We start from the raw sequence: 20,432 nt of genomic DNA, 5'->3' as shown, positions 1-20,432 counted from the left end.
CAGTGTTTTATTGCTGAGGATAGTCGCAAATGCATCGATGCATATATATAATGCATATATGATGTCGCTCCTCTCGTCGTGTTCCAGTGTTTTACTGCTGAGGATAATCGCAAATGCATCGATGCATATATATAATGCATATATGATGTCGCTCCTCTCGTCGTCTTCCAGTGTTTTATTGCTGAGGATAGTCGCAAATGCATCGATGCATATATATAATGCATATATGCTGTCGCTCCTCTCGTCGTTTTCCAGTGTTTTATTGCTGAGGATAGTCGCAAATGCATCGATGCATATATATAATGCATATATGATGTCGCTCCTCTCGTCATTTTCCAGCGTTTTATTGCTGAGGATAGTCGCAAATGCATCGATGTAGATAATCGACAGCAAAACGAAAACACTAATTTTGGGTGAATATATTAACCTCCCTTCACTGACATTTTTGAAAACGCCTTACTGTGGTCGTGCAGCTGGCAGATATGTTTTTAGTTCTTTTTAATATCTATAAGACGTCTGAAAAGTGGAGAGCTGTCGGGAGTTTCGTTTAAGTTTTGTAACTGGTAACTTTATCGCTAGTTTGGATCGAAATCCGTTAATCACAAACTTCATGCTGACCTCGTAACCTTTGGATTTCAACATCCAGAAGTAACTGATCAAAGATTGATCTCTTAGTGAAATGTGATACATCGTCAGTACGCGTGCTTTATAAAATTGGCAGCTGAGCAACTTTGCATTGCAAAATTGTAATTTAAAATGTAGTATTAAAGTTCGTAGTGTATCGAATAGTATGATTTAGCAGAGGGTGAGCCTTTGTCTGGTCATAGTGAAATTACCCAAGCCTTACCGTGATGTTTCAGCGGAGAAGAAAGCTGGTAGAATGAAATCCGGTGCTGCAGCCGACAAGATTAGAAAAAGAAGCTGAAGAGAAAGGAAAGTTATTCGCTGTATATCTACAAAGTGCTGAAGCAAGCTCATCCTGATACTGGAATCGCAACCAAAGCCATGGGCATAATGAACTATTTCGTTAGCGACATCTTCGAGCACATAGCTATGGAGGCATCTCGCTTGACAAAGTACGCCAAGAAGTCGACAATGAGCTCTCGCGAAATCCAAACTACTGCACGCTTACTTTTGCCAAGTGAACTTGCCAAGCACGCTATCAGTGAAGGTACGAAGGCTGTCTCCAAATACACTAGCAGCGAATGAATGATAAGTGCGACCGATATTTTTATCAAAAGCAAGAGGTTTTTTAAAGGCACCATAACGTCTGTCCAATTCTCTGATCAACCAGTTATCGAATGTTGTTGTTTATTTTGTTGTTACCGAACTTGAGGTTGAATTATCCAAGATGTTGAGACGACAGGAATGCCAAGATAACGTGCGTTTATCGACAAGTTTTCTAACTATTCTGAAATAACTTTATGTATGAATATGACACCGTCCATTGTAGTTTTATGAAGTGTTAAAATAACCAGCCATTCATTGACAGATGTCGACTTTAGATTAGCTTTTGTATGTCGTGTTATGTTTGCTTTCACTTATATTAAAGAGGAAGGTGTTTCAGTCGGAAAATTTTCTAGTGACGTGTCTCTGACTTTTGACATGCACGCCTCCCAATGCTCACTGAGTTGCAGAGTATGGAATAATCTCACGAAAGATGCACAGATTGCTTGTGGCGACGTGCTGCAAATTAATGTTTGTTTACAATGATTATTATTTATTTATTACTTTATTTATTTCCTGCCCTCCTCCCGGATCAATCTACTTTAGAATTAAAAAGTAAAACCTGCTTTTTTTTTTATAGTTTTTCAGACCCATCTCACCATATGGATGATATTATTCGAATCCAAAATTGATTCCTCCAATCCTAACAGTCAATTTACCACCCATAGTTACGGGTTGTACAGAAACGAAATAAAGAAAGGAGGAGAGATCCTAACTTACGTATCCTCTGAATTAATTTGTAAAAGAATTACGCTAGAAAAGAGCTACAAAACCATCAAGCCTATGGTATTAGACATCCAATTAAAGGCGAAGACAGTTATTGAGATTGGCCTGTATAGACCTCCAAAAAGCTTCACATTATCGTATCGACAACAGCTCGAAGAAGAGTTAACCACATATGCAATTGGGAAAATGTACAAAGGGAATCTATTGTATTGCTTGGTGACTTGAATCTTGATCGCCTTCGACCAGCAAGCAATCATCAGGAAGGAAAACTACTTTATGATCTACAAGAAACGCATGAGCTTGACTACCTCACTTCTAAACCGATCGGAATTCAGAAAATTGGAAGGCGAGTGAGTGAGACACTCATAAATGTTATTCTCACCAACCTGCCCGATGGTTTCACCAAAAGCGGCGTGGTTGATCAACGGATGAATGACCACGCCCTTGTCTATCTTTTTATGAAGGAAAGGATAGCCAGATCAAAAACAAAAGTGGTGAATTTTCGGTCAAGTAAAAACTTTGATGAACAGGAATTTAAGAAACACTTAGCTGCCGCCCCGTGGCATGTCGCTGAAGTTTTTGATGATGTTAACGATCAGTCTGAAGTTTTCAGCGTACTGTTATTGGAATTGTAGACGAACATATGCCATGTAAGAAAATGCATGCTAGAGACGACGATGTGCCAAATATGAAAACTGAGTGAAAGGAGGCAATTAGACGAAGAAGAAAAGCACGCAGAAGATTTTATAGGACCAAAGCCACTGAAGACTGGGAACTTCAAAAAAAGTTACAGAACGAGGCCACATGTCTCGGACGCAAAGCCATTAAAGATTATAATAAGGCTACGTCTGACGACCTCAGAAATAAGCCGCACAAGTTTTCAAAACATTTATGCCTTTACTTGGCTCAAAAAAAGTGAAAGAATCCTTTGAAATAAAATTGAAGATTAATAGCTCAATAATCACCAACCAGTTAGATATTGTAGAGACTATGGATGATTATTTCTCAACCATTGCTGACGACATTGGCCCTGCCAACGACGCGACGTACTCCACACTGCGGGAGCATGAAAGAATACAAGCCATTGTGAATCAAAAATTGTCCATTGATGATGACCAATCCTTTTATTTCAAAGAAATACCAGTGGCTGATGATGCTAAGACTTTAAAAGACATTGATCCCAGGACAGCCTTTGTATTACATCATACTGTAAATATTTTATTCATCTACTTGCGATATAATTACTCACGTTCAGTTACTCATTGATTGAAGATGGCATAAGCGTGCCGAAACATGTCTCTCAAAAAAGTTGTCTATTTACAATGTTAGTATTATTCAAACCGATCTACAAGACAGTGCTCATAAAGCAGCCAGCTGGTATGATTCGAATTTTTTAGGGAGTAAATTTGCGAAATAAGGGTCTCTATTAATGAGTAGGAGTAACAAGCTTAAGGATCGTATATATGCACGATCCTTCGCAGTAAAGCACTATTTGAGCAATAGTGAAAATCAGACCTGAAAAAAATTTCAGGCCTGTACGGGATTCGAACCACTGACCTCTGCGATACTAGTGCAGCGCTCTACCAATTGAGCTAACAAGCCAACTGGGAGCAGGCCATCAAATTAATTCGACATAAACCCGTAGATGATAAATCAAACAACAACAAACATATGAAACATATGTATGAACTGCGGTTATGAAACGTATGTATGCACGATCCTTCGCAGTAAAGCACTATTTGAGCAATAGTGAAAATCAGACCTGAAAAAAATTTCAGGCCTGTACGGGATTCGAACCACTGACCTCTGCGATACTAGTGCAGCGCTCTACCAATTGAGCTAACAAGCCAACTGGGAGCAGGCCATCAAATTAATTCGACATAAACCCGTAGATGATAAATCAAACAGCAACAAACATATGAAGGCCGTTCAGGCCGTACAGGCCTGAAATTTTTTGTCAGGTCTGATTTTCACTATTGCTCAAATAGTGCTTTACTGCGAAGGATCGTGCATATATGCGTTTCATAACCGCAGTTCATACATATGTTTCATATGTTTGTTGTTGTTTGATTTATCATCTACGGGTTTATGTCGAATTAATTTGATGGCCTGCTCCCAGTTGGCTTGTTAGCTCAATTGGTAGAGCGCTGCACTAGTATCGCAGAGGTCAGTGGTTCGAATCCCGTACAGGCTTGAAATTTTTTTCAGGTCTGATTTTCACTATTGCTCAAATAGTACTTTACTGCGAAGGATCGTGCATATATACGTTTCATAACCGCAGTTCATACATATGTTTCATAAGCTTAAGGATCATAACTTAACAGGACAGACATTATTGCCTTGCTGGGGGTCAATATTTATAACGCTCTGAATTTTTTTGGTCATGTAAGTAGTATTTGCAAATAGTGTAGCCAACGAGTAGGGGCTATAAACAGGTTAAGGAATCTCATACCCACTGAAGCCAAGTTACAACTCTTTAAGGCTTCTATTCTGCCTCATTGGACGTATTGTAGCATCGTATGGAACATTTCTAAAGCAAGTGACTGCAGAAATTAGAGCGAGTACAAGATAAGGCCCTTGGGGCCATTTATTGCGGTAACAATTCATCCTATCCTGAACTTTTAGAAAGGGCTAAATTACCCACTTTACATAATAGGAGGTTGGAAGACAATGCATTGTTAATGTTCAGGGTTCAAAATGGCTTGTGCCCAGATTACATTCTTGGGTTGTTTTTCATCAATAGCAATAACTACAATCTAAGAAATAATGAATTTAAAATTCCAAGAGTTAACACCACAGGTTTTCGAAAACATTCTATCAGATACTTGGGACCAGTACTCTGGTCAAAGATAGACAGTAAAATAAGGGAACTTATAACTATAGATGGAATTAAAAGAGCGATCTGGGAGTGGACAAAATGGCGGCCGGACACGAATCTTTGAGCTCCATGGAACTAGCAATTTTGCTGCTTATGACTACCTTATTCCTTCATGGAAGTGACAACACTAGTTCTCTTATTCTAAGAAGAGACGCTTCAGCCGCAATGGAACACTGGTCGCTAGTCGTAGCCAACACAGGCTTACTGAATTCTCGCAAGACCACTCCAAGCCGCGGCCATGGAAAACTATACTTGTCTACGAGATTTTCTCACACTTCGAACGGCACAAGTAGCTTCCAAATCTACCGACTCATAACTGGAGGAGACATCCACCCAAACCCCGGACCTACAACGAAAATGTCCAAACATCCCTGCAAAGAGTGTGGCGAACGCGTGCGTTCCAATCAAGATTCCCTACTGTGTGTTCAGTGTAATTACTTCTCGCACACTAAATGCCTGAACTTGACAAAAGCGATGTTTAAAAGCTACTCAGATTAGCAGGTCATGGACTGGAAATGTTCGCTATGCTCCTTACCATTTAGTAATGGGGATTGTTCTTTTAATACGGAGCCAGATTTTGATCGCGAAATTGGGAAGGAATCATCTTTTAATACATCAATAGATGAAAATCACACTAATGGTGGATATGCAAATGACGACGCTACAATCCTGGAACAAAGAAAAGATAATCCCAGCGGTGCATTCATTTTGCATTTAAACATAAACAGCATCCAGAATAGATTTGAAGAGCTCAAAGAGCTGAATGATGTTTTAAAAGCTCACATCCTGGTTATATCCGAGACTAAGATCGATAGTTCGTATCCTAATAGCTAATTTACCCTAAACGGATACCACATGTATCGGAAAGACAGAGTAAAAGGTGGCGGAGGACTCATTGTTTATTTCTCCTCTGTAATTCCATCAAAGAAATTAACACTACCGAGAGCATAAAAAACGCTTGAAACTGTCGCTGTCGAATCCAGGATAGGGAGAACTGATATAGCATTACTTGCTATCTATAGGCCGCCTAGACCATCTAGGAAAGGCAGAAAAATACCATCCGAGGACAAATACCTTCAAAAAGTAGAGGAAGAAATCAACGACATCTGTCAGTTTCTATGTTTTCTAAAACAAACAATCGTCATTGTTGGTGATTTAAACATGGACAGGTTACGACCTGACAGTGCTGAGGGAAAGATTCTAACTGATCTTCAAGAAATTAACAACTTGGAGTGCTTGATAACAAAACCAACAAGAATATCAGTTCACTCACAAACGCTTCTCGATGTTCTGCTCACAAATACCCCAGAACTTTTTGTAAAAAGTGGAACGTGCGATCCAGGACTAAGTGATCACTGTATGGTATACGGAGAAATGAAAGAGAAAGTTTATAAGCACAGAACGAAGGTAACTACCTACAGGCAGACGAGAAACACTGATTTTCAACAGCTCAACCACGAACTTCTAGAGGCACCGTGGCATGTGGGTGAAATATTCACTGATGTAGATGATAAGTACGAGTATTGGACCGCCCTCTTTGAGTGCACACTGAACGCGCACGCCCCTATCAAAAGAAAACGTGTGCTTGAAAAGGACGTACCCTACATGACCCCAGCTTGGAAAAAGGCGATAAGGAACAAGAGGAAACACGCCATACTGTTTGCGAAGAACCGAACGCCAGAGAACATGGAACTTAAAAGAAAGTACAGGAATATTGCCACACGCGAACGGAGGAAGGCTATCATGGAATACTGGTTCGCCAAGTCAGAGGAGCTGAAATCCAAGCCAAGGGAGTTTTACAACGCCTTTAGGCCATTTATTAATAGCAAAACTAAGGAGTCCACCTTAATCAGTTTAAAAACAGAAGAGGGCATCATTGTAAAAGATCAATGCGAGGTAGCTGAGCAATTAGTGAACTATTTCACCATAGCTGCTGTTAGCATTGTAGGAGACAGTGCTATTTGCATCACAGAAGAGAACCATAACAACCATGACAGCGTTAAAGCTCTAAGAGAAGCATACCAAGGAACAATCGCGTCAGCAAGGATCAAGTGCAAAAAGCGCTTGAAAATATCAACCCCAATAAGTCCTGTGAGTGGGACCCCGGAGCACCGCCTAAACTCCTTAAGAACGTGGCCTGTGGAATTGCCCCATCGCTAATGACACTACAACAGCTGTATCAAGCTGGGGCGATGGCCTTGTGCGTGGAAAATGGGAGAGTGGACGCCACTGTTTAAAAAAGGTGACAGACAACTGGCGAAGAACTATCGTCCCATCACGTCCCTTGTCACCGTAAATAAGACATTTGAGCATATGCTCAGTAAGCAAATCACCGGGCACTATGATCCAACTCTCTATCAGAGAATGACAGCTTATCACGGAAGACATCATAGCTGTCAGACCACTCTACTTAGACTCGTGGAAGACTGGAAATTAGCTGTTGACAGAAAGGGGCTGGTGTGCATACTGTCTATTGACTTGAGTAAAGCCTTTGACTCTCTTAGCCATTCTCTAATCGTAAAGAAACTCGAGGCCTATGGCATTGGACAAAGTTCCCTCAACCTTCTTAGATCATACTTTGACAATAGGCTCAATAGAGTGAAAATAAAAGGAGTGACGAGTGACTGGAAAAGGATGGTGCTTGGCTGCCCGCAAGGCTCGTCCTTTGGCCCCCTTCTGTGGAATTTGTTCCAAAATGATATGTCATTTCATACAAATAATGCTAATTTGAGCATGTATGCCGACGACCACAAGATGTATGTCACGGGGAAGAAGCATGACGTTGTCGCGCAAAGTATTAAGATACATGGAGAGAAAGCTCTATCCTGGTACAAGAACAACTATCTCTCAACCAACCCAGAAAAGTTCCAGCTATTAACGATCAACCCGAGAAATGTTGACAAAGACAACGATAATCAAAATTTTTCAGTTGATGGTCATACTATTAACAGAATGGGGGAAATACGGCTTTTAGGAGTTCAAATAGATGAAAAATTGAGTTTTACTAGTCATATCAGTGATCTATGCGCTAAGGCCAGTCAAAAAGTAGGGGTCCTAGTGCGGCTACGCAATTTGATACCCTGTAATGCTAAACTATCACTTTACAGGTCTTCAATTCTGCACCATCTAACCTACTGTCATTTAGTATGGCACTTTTGTAATGCATCGGAGAAAGCTTGAGTGGATTCAGGAGCGAGCACTTAGGGCGGTGTACAAAACTAGATCAGCGTCCTATCAAGAACTGCTAAGTCGCGCCAAACTACCGACGTTGAACAATCGGCGCCTACGAGACAGTGCCACTTTGATGTTTAAAGTTAAGCACAGTTTCGTACCTGAGAATATTTCTGACTTATTTAATATAAAGAACACTCAATATAATTTACGGAACAGTGACTTTGAACTGCCAAGATTCGAAACTGTAAGATTTGGTAGGAATTCTATTAAATATATGGGACCTCTCATCTGGTCGAAGTTACCAAGACACCTAAGAACGATAGAAACTCTAACTTCGTTCAAGAAGAACATAAGAAAAGTCGACCTTTCAACTCTCGTTGAAATTTAAAACTTAACTAAATAACTTTATAATCTTTATAATTATCTACTGTAAATAACTATCATTTACATATGTAAATGTATGTGACTTTTAAATTTTTTAGGGTCCCCCATTAGCTTATAGCTAAAAACATAGACACTTAAATAAAGTTTTTCATTCATTCATTTCATTCATCAAGAAAGTAGCCCTTGCTAAACGAATTTCCTCAATTAATTGCGGTAACTGCACTCTTTGTAATTCTTAATATTATTTATCGGTCAATTTATATAGTTACTTTTATATAATACATTTATGTGAAGGTGTAGTCTGATCGTCCGGGTGAGTGTAGTCCTGAGAAGGACTGTTGTCGGTGGTAGTGACAGACGTTTCGACAACCTGTGCGGAAGTCATCATCAGAGTCAAGTGAATGATTGTTGTCAGTAGAATGTCAACAACGACTTCATCCGACGAAACACTTACCGACCCACTACCACTACCAAAACAAACGACACCGCAACCCCTACGACTACAGCAACCATACCGTACATAAAAGGCATGTCTGAAAGCATCTCGCGCATCTTACTACCCTTCAATATCCGCGTCGCCCACAAACCCATTACCACACTACGTCAGTTACTAACCAACGTTAAAGACAAAGACGAACCGAGGAACAGACAGGGAACGATTTATAAGATCGATTGTTCCGATTGCCAAGCCTCCTACATCGGTGAGACTGGCAGAAACCTCACAACAAGACTGACTGAACACAGACGGGCGACGAGGAAAGGTGATGTCAGCAATCACATTGCTGAACACCATCGACTTACCAACCACAACATTGACTGGGACTCTGCGCAATGCCTAACCTACAGCACTGACTATTTTCAACGACTGACTCTGGAAAGCTGGTTTACTAACTTAGAACAGACTCCCCTAAACAGATGTCAACAACTACCCGCTCCATACAAACGACTCATTCACGACATTAACATCACAAACGACCGAAAAAGAACGACCTAACTTTACCGACAGATCGAAACAGACCAATCATGACCGACTTACGTCACTTGAGTCTTACAGCCAATAACATCACGGTAAAACCAACCGATCATTTCACACGAACTGGAATAAGAACATTCTACTGACAACAATCATTCACTTGACTCTGATGATGACTTCCGCACAGGTTGTCGAAACGTCAGTCACTACCACCGACAACAGTCCTTCTCAGGACTACACTCACCCGGACGATCAGACTACACCTTCACATGTTACCCCCGGGTTCAAACCATTTACTGCATAATACATTTAGTAGAGATATTTTCTTGTAATCGTATATTTGTATTTTTTTTGGCTTATACATAGGGTGGGATGATATAAGGGAATTATAAAGGGGAATATTGGGGGATTATTTATTTTTGTTAACATTGTAGATAGGTGTCCTTACTTAGTTGGCAACTGCTATTATCTTGACACGTTAATTAAATTATTATTATCGAACGCGATTGCAAAAGGCTCGTGATCTTCGGGCTAGTTCGCCCCCCGTTTAATTTTCTTACGTAGGAATAAAGCTGAGAACTGAGACCCTTTCATGAATTATTCGTGGTATCAGTATAAATTTTGCTGATTCTTAGACACCAAATATAATTTGGGAAAATTTTAGATGACAGCGGAAACATTGTCTTGTTTTCACTGCCGCCTTAAGACTTTCGTTTCACCACCCAAGATCTGCAACATAACGTAGCAGTTCTGTTCTCCAGGCTTCTTAGGGTTTTAGTCACTGCGCTGAAAGAAAAGTGGTTCGTAGAACTTTCGATTCCTATCTTCCTCTTTGAACCCTTTAAATCGTAAGGTTGACTGGGTTCTAATTTCTCCTGACAATGTCACCCTTGAATCAAATGTAAAGGTTATGACAATAATGGGAATGATCACCAATCTACTCTAAGAAGCTCCTGATTATCAAACAGATTCTCTTTGCCGTTACCATAGGAAATGTACAGAGATCAGTGTGGAGAATACGGATATTAATGTAGAGGAGTAAAGGGCAGGAACGGGAGGATCGAGGGGGAGTGGACTGAAGGTTCACTTTCATCAAACGGGCGAGAACAATGAAAATTCCTGAACAATCCCAGCATCTGCAGGCCGCATAGGAATAACATAAAAGCAAAACTTATTTTCCAGATCCAGAATCCGGAGACATTGAAAGAAATATAATTTTAATTTACTTTTAAGTTTTTTAAAATCTTGACGAAATATCTGATCATAGGAGCTCATACTGACCATGAAAATGATGCAAAAAAAACTTGGAAAACCTCTATTTCTCAAAGGAGTAGATTACTAGTAGTCCCTCCTTTTCAGTGAAGTCTGTCGTGCGAGTAAAAAAAGCTCAGTCAAAAAAAATCGATGTTATCACACTGCGGGGAGATGTGGTTTTTACTCGCGCAACAGACTTCGCCTCAAAGGGGGGCTACTCGTAGTTTAAAATTAAGAAACCAATATCTTTATCTCTGATCAAAGATTCGTTTTTTTACAGTTCGTCTTAACGCAACAAACATAGGGCAGTGTTTTGTACCTGCAAACCATCACGAATGTCACACGGTATGTATTGATATGGTGAGAGTAACTTTATTCCTGACAAATTTGAATCACACAGGTGAGCTGTTAACAAGAACTCTTACTCTACATTTGTTACCCGTCAGACACTCGTAGCCTAAGGACTGGTCATCAGTTATCACCCAGGGGGGAGGGGGACGGGGAGCTTGAAGATTTTGGTTGTGTCACGATAACATTTACCTGATCACCCCCCGTAAGATGCTGCAATATTCCTATGATGCCCCTCCCCAGTCATCGGAAATCAATTGACTGTAAAATTTTCTATATCTCCCCCCTCCGCCACTTAATATTCTGTCGGTGACTACTCATTCTTCCTTTGGTCCCCGAAACCATGGACCCCCCCCCCTCCCCACACAATTCCCCGGATGGTAAATTATGCCTCATTTCTTACAAACAAACCACTGCCTTACTCACAACAAAATAATTGATGCTGCTTCCAACTTCCAACTAAAGAAGAAAATAAGTTTGTTTTATTTACAGTGAATTTTGATTTCTAGGGTCGCGTGAGGTTGACAACGATCCTTATGTTGTAGAACTGACAATATACATGTGCTCCTGTTGTCTCCTTGCTATTCGGAATTACAAAATTGACTCTTTAACCGCTAAGAGTGACTAGAAATTAATTTCTCCTCACAATTTCACAGCTGAATCACACATCAAAGTCACGAGAGTAAAGGAAATGATAACAAAGCTCTTGATTGTTGACCAAATTCTCCTTGCCAGCTCGTTAGGAAATGTATGGAGAACAGTTTAGAGAATATGCACACTGATCATGAGGTGAGAGTGTAAAGGGTTAACAGGGCTTGGTTCATCAGTTGTAGGTGCAATATCCCCCGTCAGCAATTTTTATGCATTAATCACCTCGTGTGAAAGAAAATTTCAAAAAACAAAGGTAGAAATCTATGAAAGGAAATCTAAAGTGGGGGAAATGAAACCTCGAGACTCTTCGATCATAGAGCTAATGAATTACGAGTATCCTGTTGAATTTTTTTTCTATTTGGAGTTTCACCAAAAAGGTTTTGACCTTTAAAACGCTTTCACTTTCTGGCTTGCGATGTTCTCTGTAACTCGGAAGATGTAAAAGAGCCGAGCGAGTGTGGAGTCGGACGACCTCTTTTCGGACCGGCTCACGTCAGCTTTCGTTATGGTTTTCTTTAGGATTGTCTGGGGAGGGGGGACATATGATTCAAATAATTATGAATATTATGTCGGAAATTTGTCTTCTGTTTTGCTGTTACAACACATAACAACACGTGTCCCGATTCGTTGTAGCTTTGGTGGAGTCAATAACCTATGCGGTGCATCGCAAAATTTGAACGGGCACACCATAGAAGAGAGGTATTAGTTCATCTTGTGTTAGTGTAGATTGCTCCAGGCATTCAGGAAGTTAAACAAAGCTCAATTAAAACGGCGGGTAAGTAGCAGAGGAGTGAAAAACCTATTTTAACACTTTAGATCGTAAAGTTGACAGGCTTCTTTCTCCCTACAATATCACCCTTTAAGGGCGTAGTCAGGGGGGCCCTGGGGTGCCCGTGAGCCCCCCTTGATAGGCCTTCTTTTGAGCAAGCAATCTACAATATTCAGGTGGTGAAAATGCCATGACAATATCTTGGCCTGCCCACTATACTCTCACTACTCATCCCAAAACTGTCACATTAAGTAAAACATGCACGGCGTTGAGGTTGACATGACAATCTGGTAAGTAGTCTCTGTGACCCCCCCCCCCCCCACCTTTGAAAAATCCTGGCTACTCCCCTGCCCTTAAATCAAATGTAAAGGTTAGGAGAATAATGGAAATGATCACCAATCTACTGTAAGAAACTCCTGATTGTCAAACAAATTCTCCTTGTGGTTACCATAGGAAATGTACTGAGATCAGTGTGGAGAATATAGTTGTTAATACAGAGGTGTAAAGGGTAAGAACAGGAGGGAGAGCGGGTTGAAATTTATTTATTTATTTATTTACAAGATTTGCCCACAAGCAACAGCTTTCCGCCAATCACTGCGGGCTCAGTAACCAATCCAACCTACCCCAGGGGAGGACCACCATCACACAGTAAACTCGTGTGTGGTAAATTAACGTCTCCTACCCCTAACCCTGCAGGAGACGGGACCTCCATTTATTCGTCCCTATCCGAGAAAACTAGAATATCTAACCGTTTCTTGATATTGTAGAAAGGCAGCATATTCTTCTCAATTATTTTAAGATATTGAGTGCTAGTCCGACCGGGGCTCGAACCCTCGACCTCCCGCACAACAGTCCAGCGCTCTATCCATTGAGCTAACCGAGAGGTGGTTGAAATTTCACTTTCATAAGCCGGGGCAAGAACAATGGAAATTCCTGAACAATCCCAGTTTATGCAGGCCGCACACGAACAACAAAGTAGTTAGGGCAAAAGATTTATTTCAAAGTCATTTTTCAGATAGAGAAACCGGAGACATTGAAAAAAATATACTTTAGGCTTACCTTTAAATTTTCTAAAATCTTGACGAAATAGCTGATCACAGGAGCTCCTACTGATTAGGAAAATGATATAAAAAAGCTTGGGAAACCTCTATTTCTCAAAGTGAGTAGACTACCAGTGGTCCCTCCTCTTCAGTAAAGTCCGTCTTGCGAGTAAAAAAAAAAACTCAGCGAAAAGAAATTAATGTTAGCACGCAGCGGGAGATCTAAAGCTTTTTTCACTCGCGCAACAGACTTCGCCTAAAGTGGGGGCTGCTCGTAGTCTAAACGTAAGAAACCAATATCTTTATCTGTGATCCGTGGCCAAGACTCGTCTTTTTACAGTTCGAACACTTCGGTTTTGGTTTTATGACACTCTTGACATTGCTTTTGCACTTATTATTAATATTATTATTATTATTACTATAATCATTACTCGTATTACAACTATTTAAGTAGAGGTTCAAGAAATAAACCTATGTTTTCAAAGTGTGGGTAACATTTTGACAAAATTTAAAAAACTGATTGATAGTGCAAGATTCATAGTAAAAGTCAAAATCATCTCTACGAAGTGTGTTTATAACTTAGAAATCCGGTTTTCATCACAGTATTGTTTAGACATCATTAATAATTGCCGTAAAATGAATTCCAAGAGACAAAAATACTACCAAATTTTTGGTTGTAAGACCTTATATCAGATGAAAAGACATAGGTCACAACAACCACATTCTCTGTAGCACCCACTCCCCAACAGGAGTAGCGTTTGTCTCGTGCAGTGATGACTTCAGAGCGAGGTTTTGGTACTGTGAGAGAGTTAAGAGAATTCCTCCACCGATTGCATTGAAAGAAATGGCTTAGAATTCGTGTCCCTTACAACGATCTTGAATGGAAACGTCAAGCTACACTTGATACCTCAATTTCTCCTAAAATCTTCTAGAGATTCGCCCTTCTGCGTTCTTTACTTTTCATCATGATCATTAATTGGATAAACTATTTCGGCTCTGTTTAATCTGTGAGGCTTAAAATCAAATCTATTGTCTTTTTTCGTTTTTATTTGTTTCATTTATGATCCCTATCGCAGCAATTTTCATTGGAGTATCGAAAGTAAATCCGGAATTGCTTTGTTTTGCTTTACTTCCGCTTTCTGATTGGCTCAGAAAACTCGCACCAATCTCTTAACCAATCCGATACAAAAGTAAAACACATTCATGATTTGGTTGCCCGCGTTTTCCAGCGGTTTAAGCAGTTTGGTCGGTTTTGCTTTGAAGTCTCTTAAAGGTATTTTCTAGTGACTACTTCGGTTTTGGATTTACGACACTCCATCGCTTTTAAGATTGTTATCATTATTATCATAACTATTATTACAACTTGTTAAGTTGAGGTTCAATATACGAACTTATGCCTTCAAAGTGTGGCTAACATTTTTGCAAGCTCGAAAAAATTGATTCCTACTTCAGGTCGCACGATTGGAAGCTAAAATAATCACCTCGACGGAGTGTTTTTAACCTAGAAATCCGGTTTCTATCACAGCCATCGTCTAGATATTATTACCAACTGTAGTAGAATAAACTCCAAGAACAAAAAAAAGTAATAACGTTTTGGTTGTAAGACCTTATGTCAGAAGAAAAGACATAGACAACAAGAACATCAGCTTGGGACTCTCTTCCAGCGAGTCTCAAAGCCGAGAAATAAATTTTAAGGATAATGATAATGTGATAGAGCAATGTTCAGTTGAGTGTCGAAAGTAATCCTAGCTGGCTCCAGATCTGCTTTTGCCTTACTTGGCTTTGTGATTGGTCGATAAAACTCTCGCCAATCTCTGAACTAATCAGGCGCTAAACTAAAAACAATTACGACTTGGTCGCCCGCTTTTTCCCGCATTTTGGGATGATTGGTCGGCTTTTAATTTGAGTTCTCTCAAAGGTATTTTCCTTTCTTCTGATTGGCCGTTGCGATTCCTTTCTTCCAATTTTACAACACTCAATTCAAAAGCACTCTATCGCCAAAACCATTAGTATTGTTATTATTATATTACAGTTTAGGTTCCAGAAATTAACAGGGTCCAGTTGTTCGAAGGCCGATTAGCACTAACCCAGCGTTAAATTTTAATGCAGGTTTCCCTATTTCATCATTCAAGAACCTTTCGGTGATAATTTTCCGTATTCTTTTTAGAGCACTGATCATCAAATTGTAGACAAAAACAGTTAAACTGAACTTTCTTTTAAAGCTTTCAGATCTGAAATCAAATATCACGCTAACACAGGGTTACCTTAAACCAGCTTTGAACATTGCGGCCCAGATATCTTCGCCTATGTCCTTCGCCCGTTCACTCCTTGAAATGATTTACATATGAACTCTTCATAAAAAAGTATCAACACATTATGTATCTAATGGCAGTTCAGAATACACACCTATCAATCTAAGAGTGACTTCTTTTTTTTTTTCTTACGTACTACCGAGCAGGTTCTCCTTATCAATTTAAAGAGAAAATTATGGCAGCTAGAGGGTAAAATTTAGAATCATATCCTAAAAAAGTAAAAAAGTTAATGATTTTTTGAAATCTCAAATTCAAAAAACAGTGCCATAATTTTCGCATCGTGGAAAATTTACTCAACATTTTCTATTTTTTGATTTTTCAATTATCTGTTCATTTTTGTTCCTCCTTGGCAAACATAATACAACTTTTGGACGAATGACATCGCTTGCTGGACAGCTGGGCCGTGTTAAAAAAAAGCACCCACAAGAGCAGTGAAAAGTAAAAAGTTTTTGTGTAAAAAAATACCAGTTTTCCTTCCAGTAAACAGGAGAGGAGGGAGAGTCAAGGATCAGTCGCTACTCTGTTTCTTGTCCCCGTCACTTTCGTCCTTCGTCAGTTCTTTTTGCCTAAAACAAAACTTTTGAGTTAAGAATGATGTGTAATGTTTTTTTTTTACGTTTACATAATCTCCCAGTCGTTGTCATTAGACTTGTTATAGACATAAAAGTTAGCTTCCTCACCGTATTCACTGATTTATCGATTAATTCATTCATTATTTATTTATTATATTTTCGCTCAGATTGTGGTCATTGTCCTGTCAATCTTTACACCAATAGTACAATTGTAAACATCTTGCACACTTAAGAAACTACACCGAATCTTAACCTGTTTTTGTTAACCCTTTAACTCCCAAGATCTGATTTTTAATTCTCCCATGTAGTTGCTGCACCTTTTCTTGTAAATTTGTGATGAGAATTTGGTGTTAGATCATGAACAACTTGTACCTGATAGGTAACTACTTGTTTGCCGGATAATGTATGGATATTATAGGGGGAAGTTAAATGTTGATCACTTCTAGGAGTTAAAGGGTTAAAAAACCGTCAACATGTGCCGTCATAAAATAAAACCTCGTAGTTGCAGACGTTTTTCTAATTAAAGAAAAAGGCAGGCTCCTGTTTATTTTCACAAGCTTAAATGGGTTATGTCGATTACAAAAAATTACTCAAAAACAAGCTTACCTTATTTTTTTCAAGTCGAATGTCACGTTGTCTCCCATCAGCACAAACGGAGCCCATTGGGCAGGTTCGGTGAAGCCGTTGCCTCTCAACCACTTGATGGCCTGGTGAAGAGATTCACTGGCACTTTCTCCAGCAGCCAGGTGTTGGTAGAAATGACTCATAAGCTGCTCAGTTGCTTTGTCTTCTATGGCCCACGATGCCACCAACACTGAACGCGCACCAGATCCTAGGAAAGCCCGAGCTATTCCAATGACTCCCTCTTGTTTAAACGTTCCACGCCCGCTGTGACAACAGCTAAGTACGACCAGTTTAGCTCGCAGCTTCACATTTGAAATGTCGGACATTGTCAAAAGGTAGTCTTCTTCTTGTGGAATACTTTTAGTGGTGCAATTGGGGGACAGGGCAATCTCTCCTCTCTCGGCATTACCATGGGCGGCAAGATGTATCAGGCTCACTGAATGAAGTGCGTGAAGTACCGCCTGCTTTGTTGCGTGGTCTCCTAACAAAGGCTGAACCCCCAGGAGTCGACCAATCATCTCAGCTTCCTTTCGTGCACACAACAATGGTGTCCATTTCAGAATATGTCCTTTGTAAAGCACTTCACCAGCCAAAGGATCACCCACTACCAGTGCACCGGTCTGACTGTGATAGTCTCCCGGACTTTCCTGAATGATCCCCAAAGTCATCAGAGAAGGGACGATGCGGATTCTGTGGGTTTCTGAAAAATACTTTCCCGCTGTCTCATCCCGCAAGGCAGCAAAAGGGACTCGGTATGAACACTTCTCAGGCACAATGATGACTTCAGGCTCTGTGAGTAAATCTCTGACAGGGGCGATAAGCTGGTCATAACACAGTTGAAGAATCATTTCGTTGCGTTTGGGTTCGTCTCCTTGCGAGGTTGCTCGGCTCTCTTCTTGAGGAGATATGACGATATCGTCACCCAAAGATCGATCCTCGCAGTTCTGGTCATGTAAAATGCCGAAACTGGAGGCACTTTTTTTAAAAATTTCCTCCACATCGCAAACGCATGCAGCCATAAGTGTGTCGATTTTTATCACTGGGCTCACTCGATAGTTAATGTCTCCATTTGCTTTTAAAACCCACAGACGAACATGCCGTTCACAATATGAAATGTACAAAACAGCGCAATTGCTCTCTTGACTCACAATGCTTTCGATCCTTGGCCGAGATGTTGAATCAGCTGAGACGTGGCTTTCAATTGAGAGTTTATCTGCCATTAATTCTGCGAGGCCTCTAGCGCGTCTTAGCTCCTCCACATTAAGAGAGTCTCGCACACTTCCGGTGTCACAATGCATGCGACTGAGCAACTCGTAGGGGAAATTACCATGCTCTTCCAAGAGACATGTTTTAAATTCGTCGTTTTCTTTGAGAAAATTTCGCAATTTTTCATAAATTTCAATACTTTGACGTAGATACACCATTGCCTCCTCAAGATTTGATTCCGATTTCTTTAACTGAGCGATTCCGAGAAGACTGTGAAAGTCATTCATATTGTCTCCTATTTCGCTGCTCATCAAGTGTGCTTTCTCATAGTGTTTTTCCGACTCGTAGTAATTCCCAAGCGATAGGGACACGTGCCCAAGGATTGTATAGATTATACCTTGTTGTGGTCTATCGCCAGTCTTGATAGTGATAGTAAGCCCTTTCTCAAGTAACTCTCTAGCCATCTGGTAGTCATGAAACAATCGTGACAGATTTGCCAGGTTTGCGTAGCAGCACACTTCCATCTGTCTGTGGCAAATTTCTATACTGATGGCGAGTGCTTTGTCAAAATGTTTCTTAGCTTGCCTATTTATACGAAGTGATAGAAACGCAGATCCAAGACTCGCAGAGTAAGCTCCTTCCCCTTCCCTGTCGCCAATTTCTGTTGCAATAGCAAGAGCTTTCTCGTAATATCCTTTAGCCTTCTGATATTCACCGAGTGTATGAAACACACATCCAAGGTTCCCAAACCTTATCCCTTCTCCTTTCCTGTCGCCAATTTCTGTTGCGATAGCAAGAGCTTTCTCGTGATATTCTTTAGCCTTCTGATATTCACTGAGTGATTGAAACACAGTTCCAAGGTTCCCATACCTTCTCCCTTCTCCTTCCCTGTCGCCAGTTTCTGTTTCGATAGCAAGAGCTTTCTCGTGATATTCTTTAGCCTTCTGATATTCACCGAGTGATTCAAACACAGTTCCAAGGTTCCCATACGTTGTCCCTTCTCCTTTCCTGTCGCCAATTTCTGTTGCGATAGCAAGAGCTTTCTCGTGATATTCTTTAGCCTTCTAATATTCACCGAGTGATCGAAACACAGTTCCAAGGCTGCCATACCTTGTCCCTTCTCCTCTCCTATCGCCAATTTCTGTTGCGATAGCAAGAGCTTTCTCGTGATATTCTTTAGCCTTCTGATATTCACCGAGTGATTTAAACACATTTCCAAGGTTCCCATACCCTGTCCCTTCTTTTTTCCTGTCGCCAATTTCTGTTGCGATAGCAAGACCTTTCTCGTGATATTCTTTAGCCTTCTGATATTCACCGAGTGATTGAAACACAGTTCCAAGGTTCCCATACCTTGTCCCTTCTCCTTTCCTGTCGCCAATTTCTGTTGCGATAGCAAGAGCTTTCTCGTGATATTCTTTAGCCTTCTGATATTCACCGAGTGATCGAAACACAGTTCCAAGGTTGCCATACCTTGTCCCTTCTCCTTCCCTATCGCCAATTTCTGTTGCGATAGCAAGAGCTTTCTCGTTATATTCTTTAGCCTTCTGATATTCACCGAGTGATTGAAACACATTTCCAAGGTTCCCATACCCTGTCCCTTCTCCTTTCCTGTCGCCAATTTCTGTTGCGATAGCAAGACCTTTCTCGTGATATTCTTTAGCCTTCTGATATTCACCGAGTGATTCAAACACAGTTCCAAGGTTCCCATACCCTGTTCCTTCTCCGTTCTTATCGCCAATTTCTTTTGCGATAGCAAGAGCTTTCTCGTAATATTCTTTAGCCTTCTGATATTCACTGAGTGATAGAAACACATTTCCAAGGCTCCCATACCTTGTCCCTTCTCCTTTTCTGTCGCCAACTTCTGTTGCGATAGCAAGAGCTTTCTCGTGATATTCTTTAGCCTTCTGATATTCACCGAGTGATTGAAACACAGTTCCAAGGTTCCCATACCCTCTCCCTTCGTTTTTCCTGTCGCCAATTTCTGTTGCGATAGCAAGAGCTTTCTCGCAATATTCTTTAGCCGTCTGATATTCATTGAGTAATTCAAATACAGTTCCAAGGTTCCCATTACATGCCCCTTCCCCTTCCCTATCGCCAATTTTTGTTGCGATAGCAAGAGCTTTCTCGTGATATTCTTTAGCCTTCTGATATTTACCGAGTGATTGAAACAGGAGTCCTAGCCTTCCATAAGTCACTGCTTCTCCAATTCCGTCGCCAATTGATTTTGCGATGGCAAGTGCGCTTTGAAAAAGTTCCTTGGCTTCTGCAAGCCTACTTTGTCCGTTGTATTTGTC

At 40.5% G+C, this 20,432-nt stretch overlaps 1 protein-coding gene and 2 pseudogenes across 1 annotated transcript; 2 read left to right on the top strand and 1 right to left on the bottom strand.

Annotated features, from left to right (window-relative positions):
* Window positions 1–365: 365 nt before the first annotated feature.
* Window positions 366–1,427, top strand: LOC148724704 (histone H2B pseudogene; annotated as a pseudogene).
* Window positions 1,428–5,335: 3,908 nt separating this feature from the next.
* LOC148724703 (uncharacterized) lies at window positions 5,336–6,991 on the top strand (annotated as a pseudogene).
* A 9,199-nt stretch (window positions 6,992–16,190) lies between these two features.
* Window positions 16,191–19,182, bottom strand: LOC148724702 (tetratricopeptide repeat protein 28-like). Its single transcript, XM_088729752.1, has 2 exons — window positions 16,915–19,182; window positions 16,191–16,302 (listed from the first exon to the last, which is right to left on the bottom strand). Exons 1-2 carry the CDS (start codon window positions 18,660–18,662, stop codon window positions 16,245–16,247), a joined length of 1,806 nt encoding a protein of 601 aa, XP_088585878.1. The 5' UTR covers window positions 18,663–19,182; the 3' UTR covers window positions 16,191–16,244.
* Window positions 19,183–20,432: the final 1,250 nt, after the last annotated feature.

This window comes from Stylophora pistillata, chromosome 8 (assembly GCF_964205215.1).
Source record: "Stylophora pistillata chromosome 8, jaStyPist1.2, whole genome shotgun sequence".
In the NCBI taxonomy this organism is placed as follows: Eukaryota; Metazoa; Cnidaria; class Anthozoa; order Scleractinia; family Pocilloporidae; genus Stylophora; species Stylophora pistillata.
The sequence above is the reverse complement of the archived record's forward strand: the minus strand, read 5'-3'. Positions and strand labels throughout refer to the sequence as shown.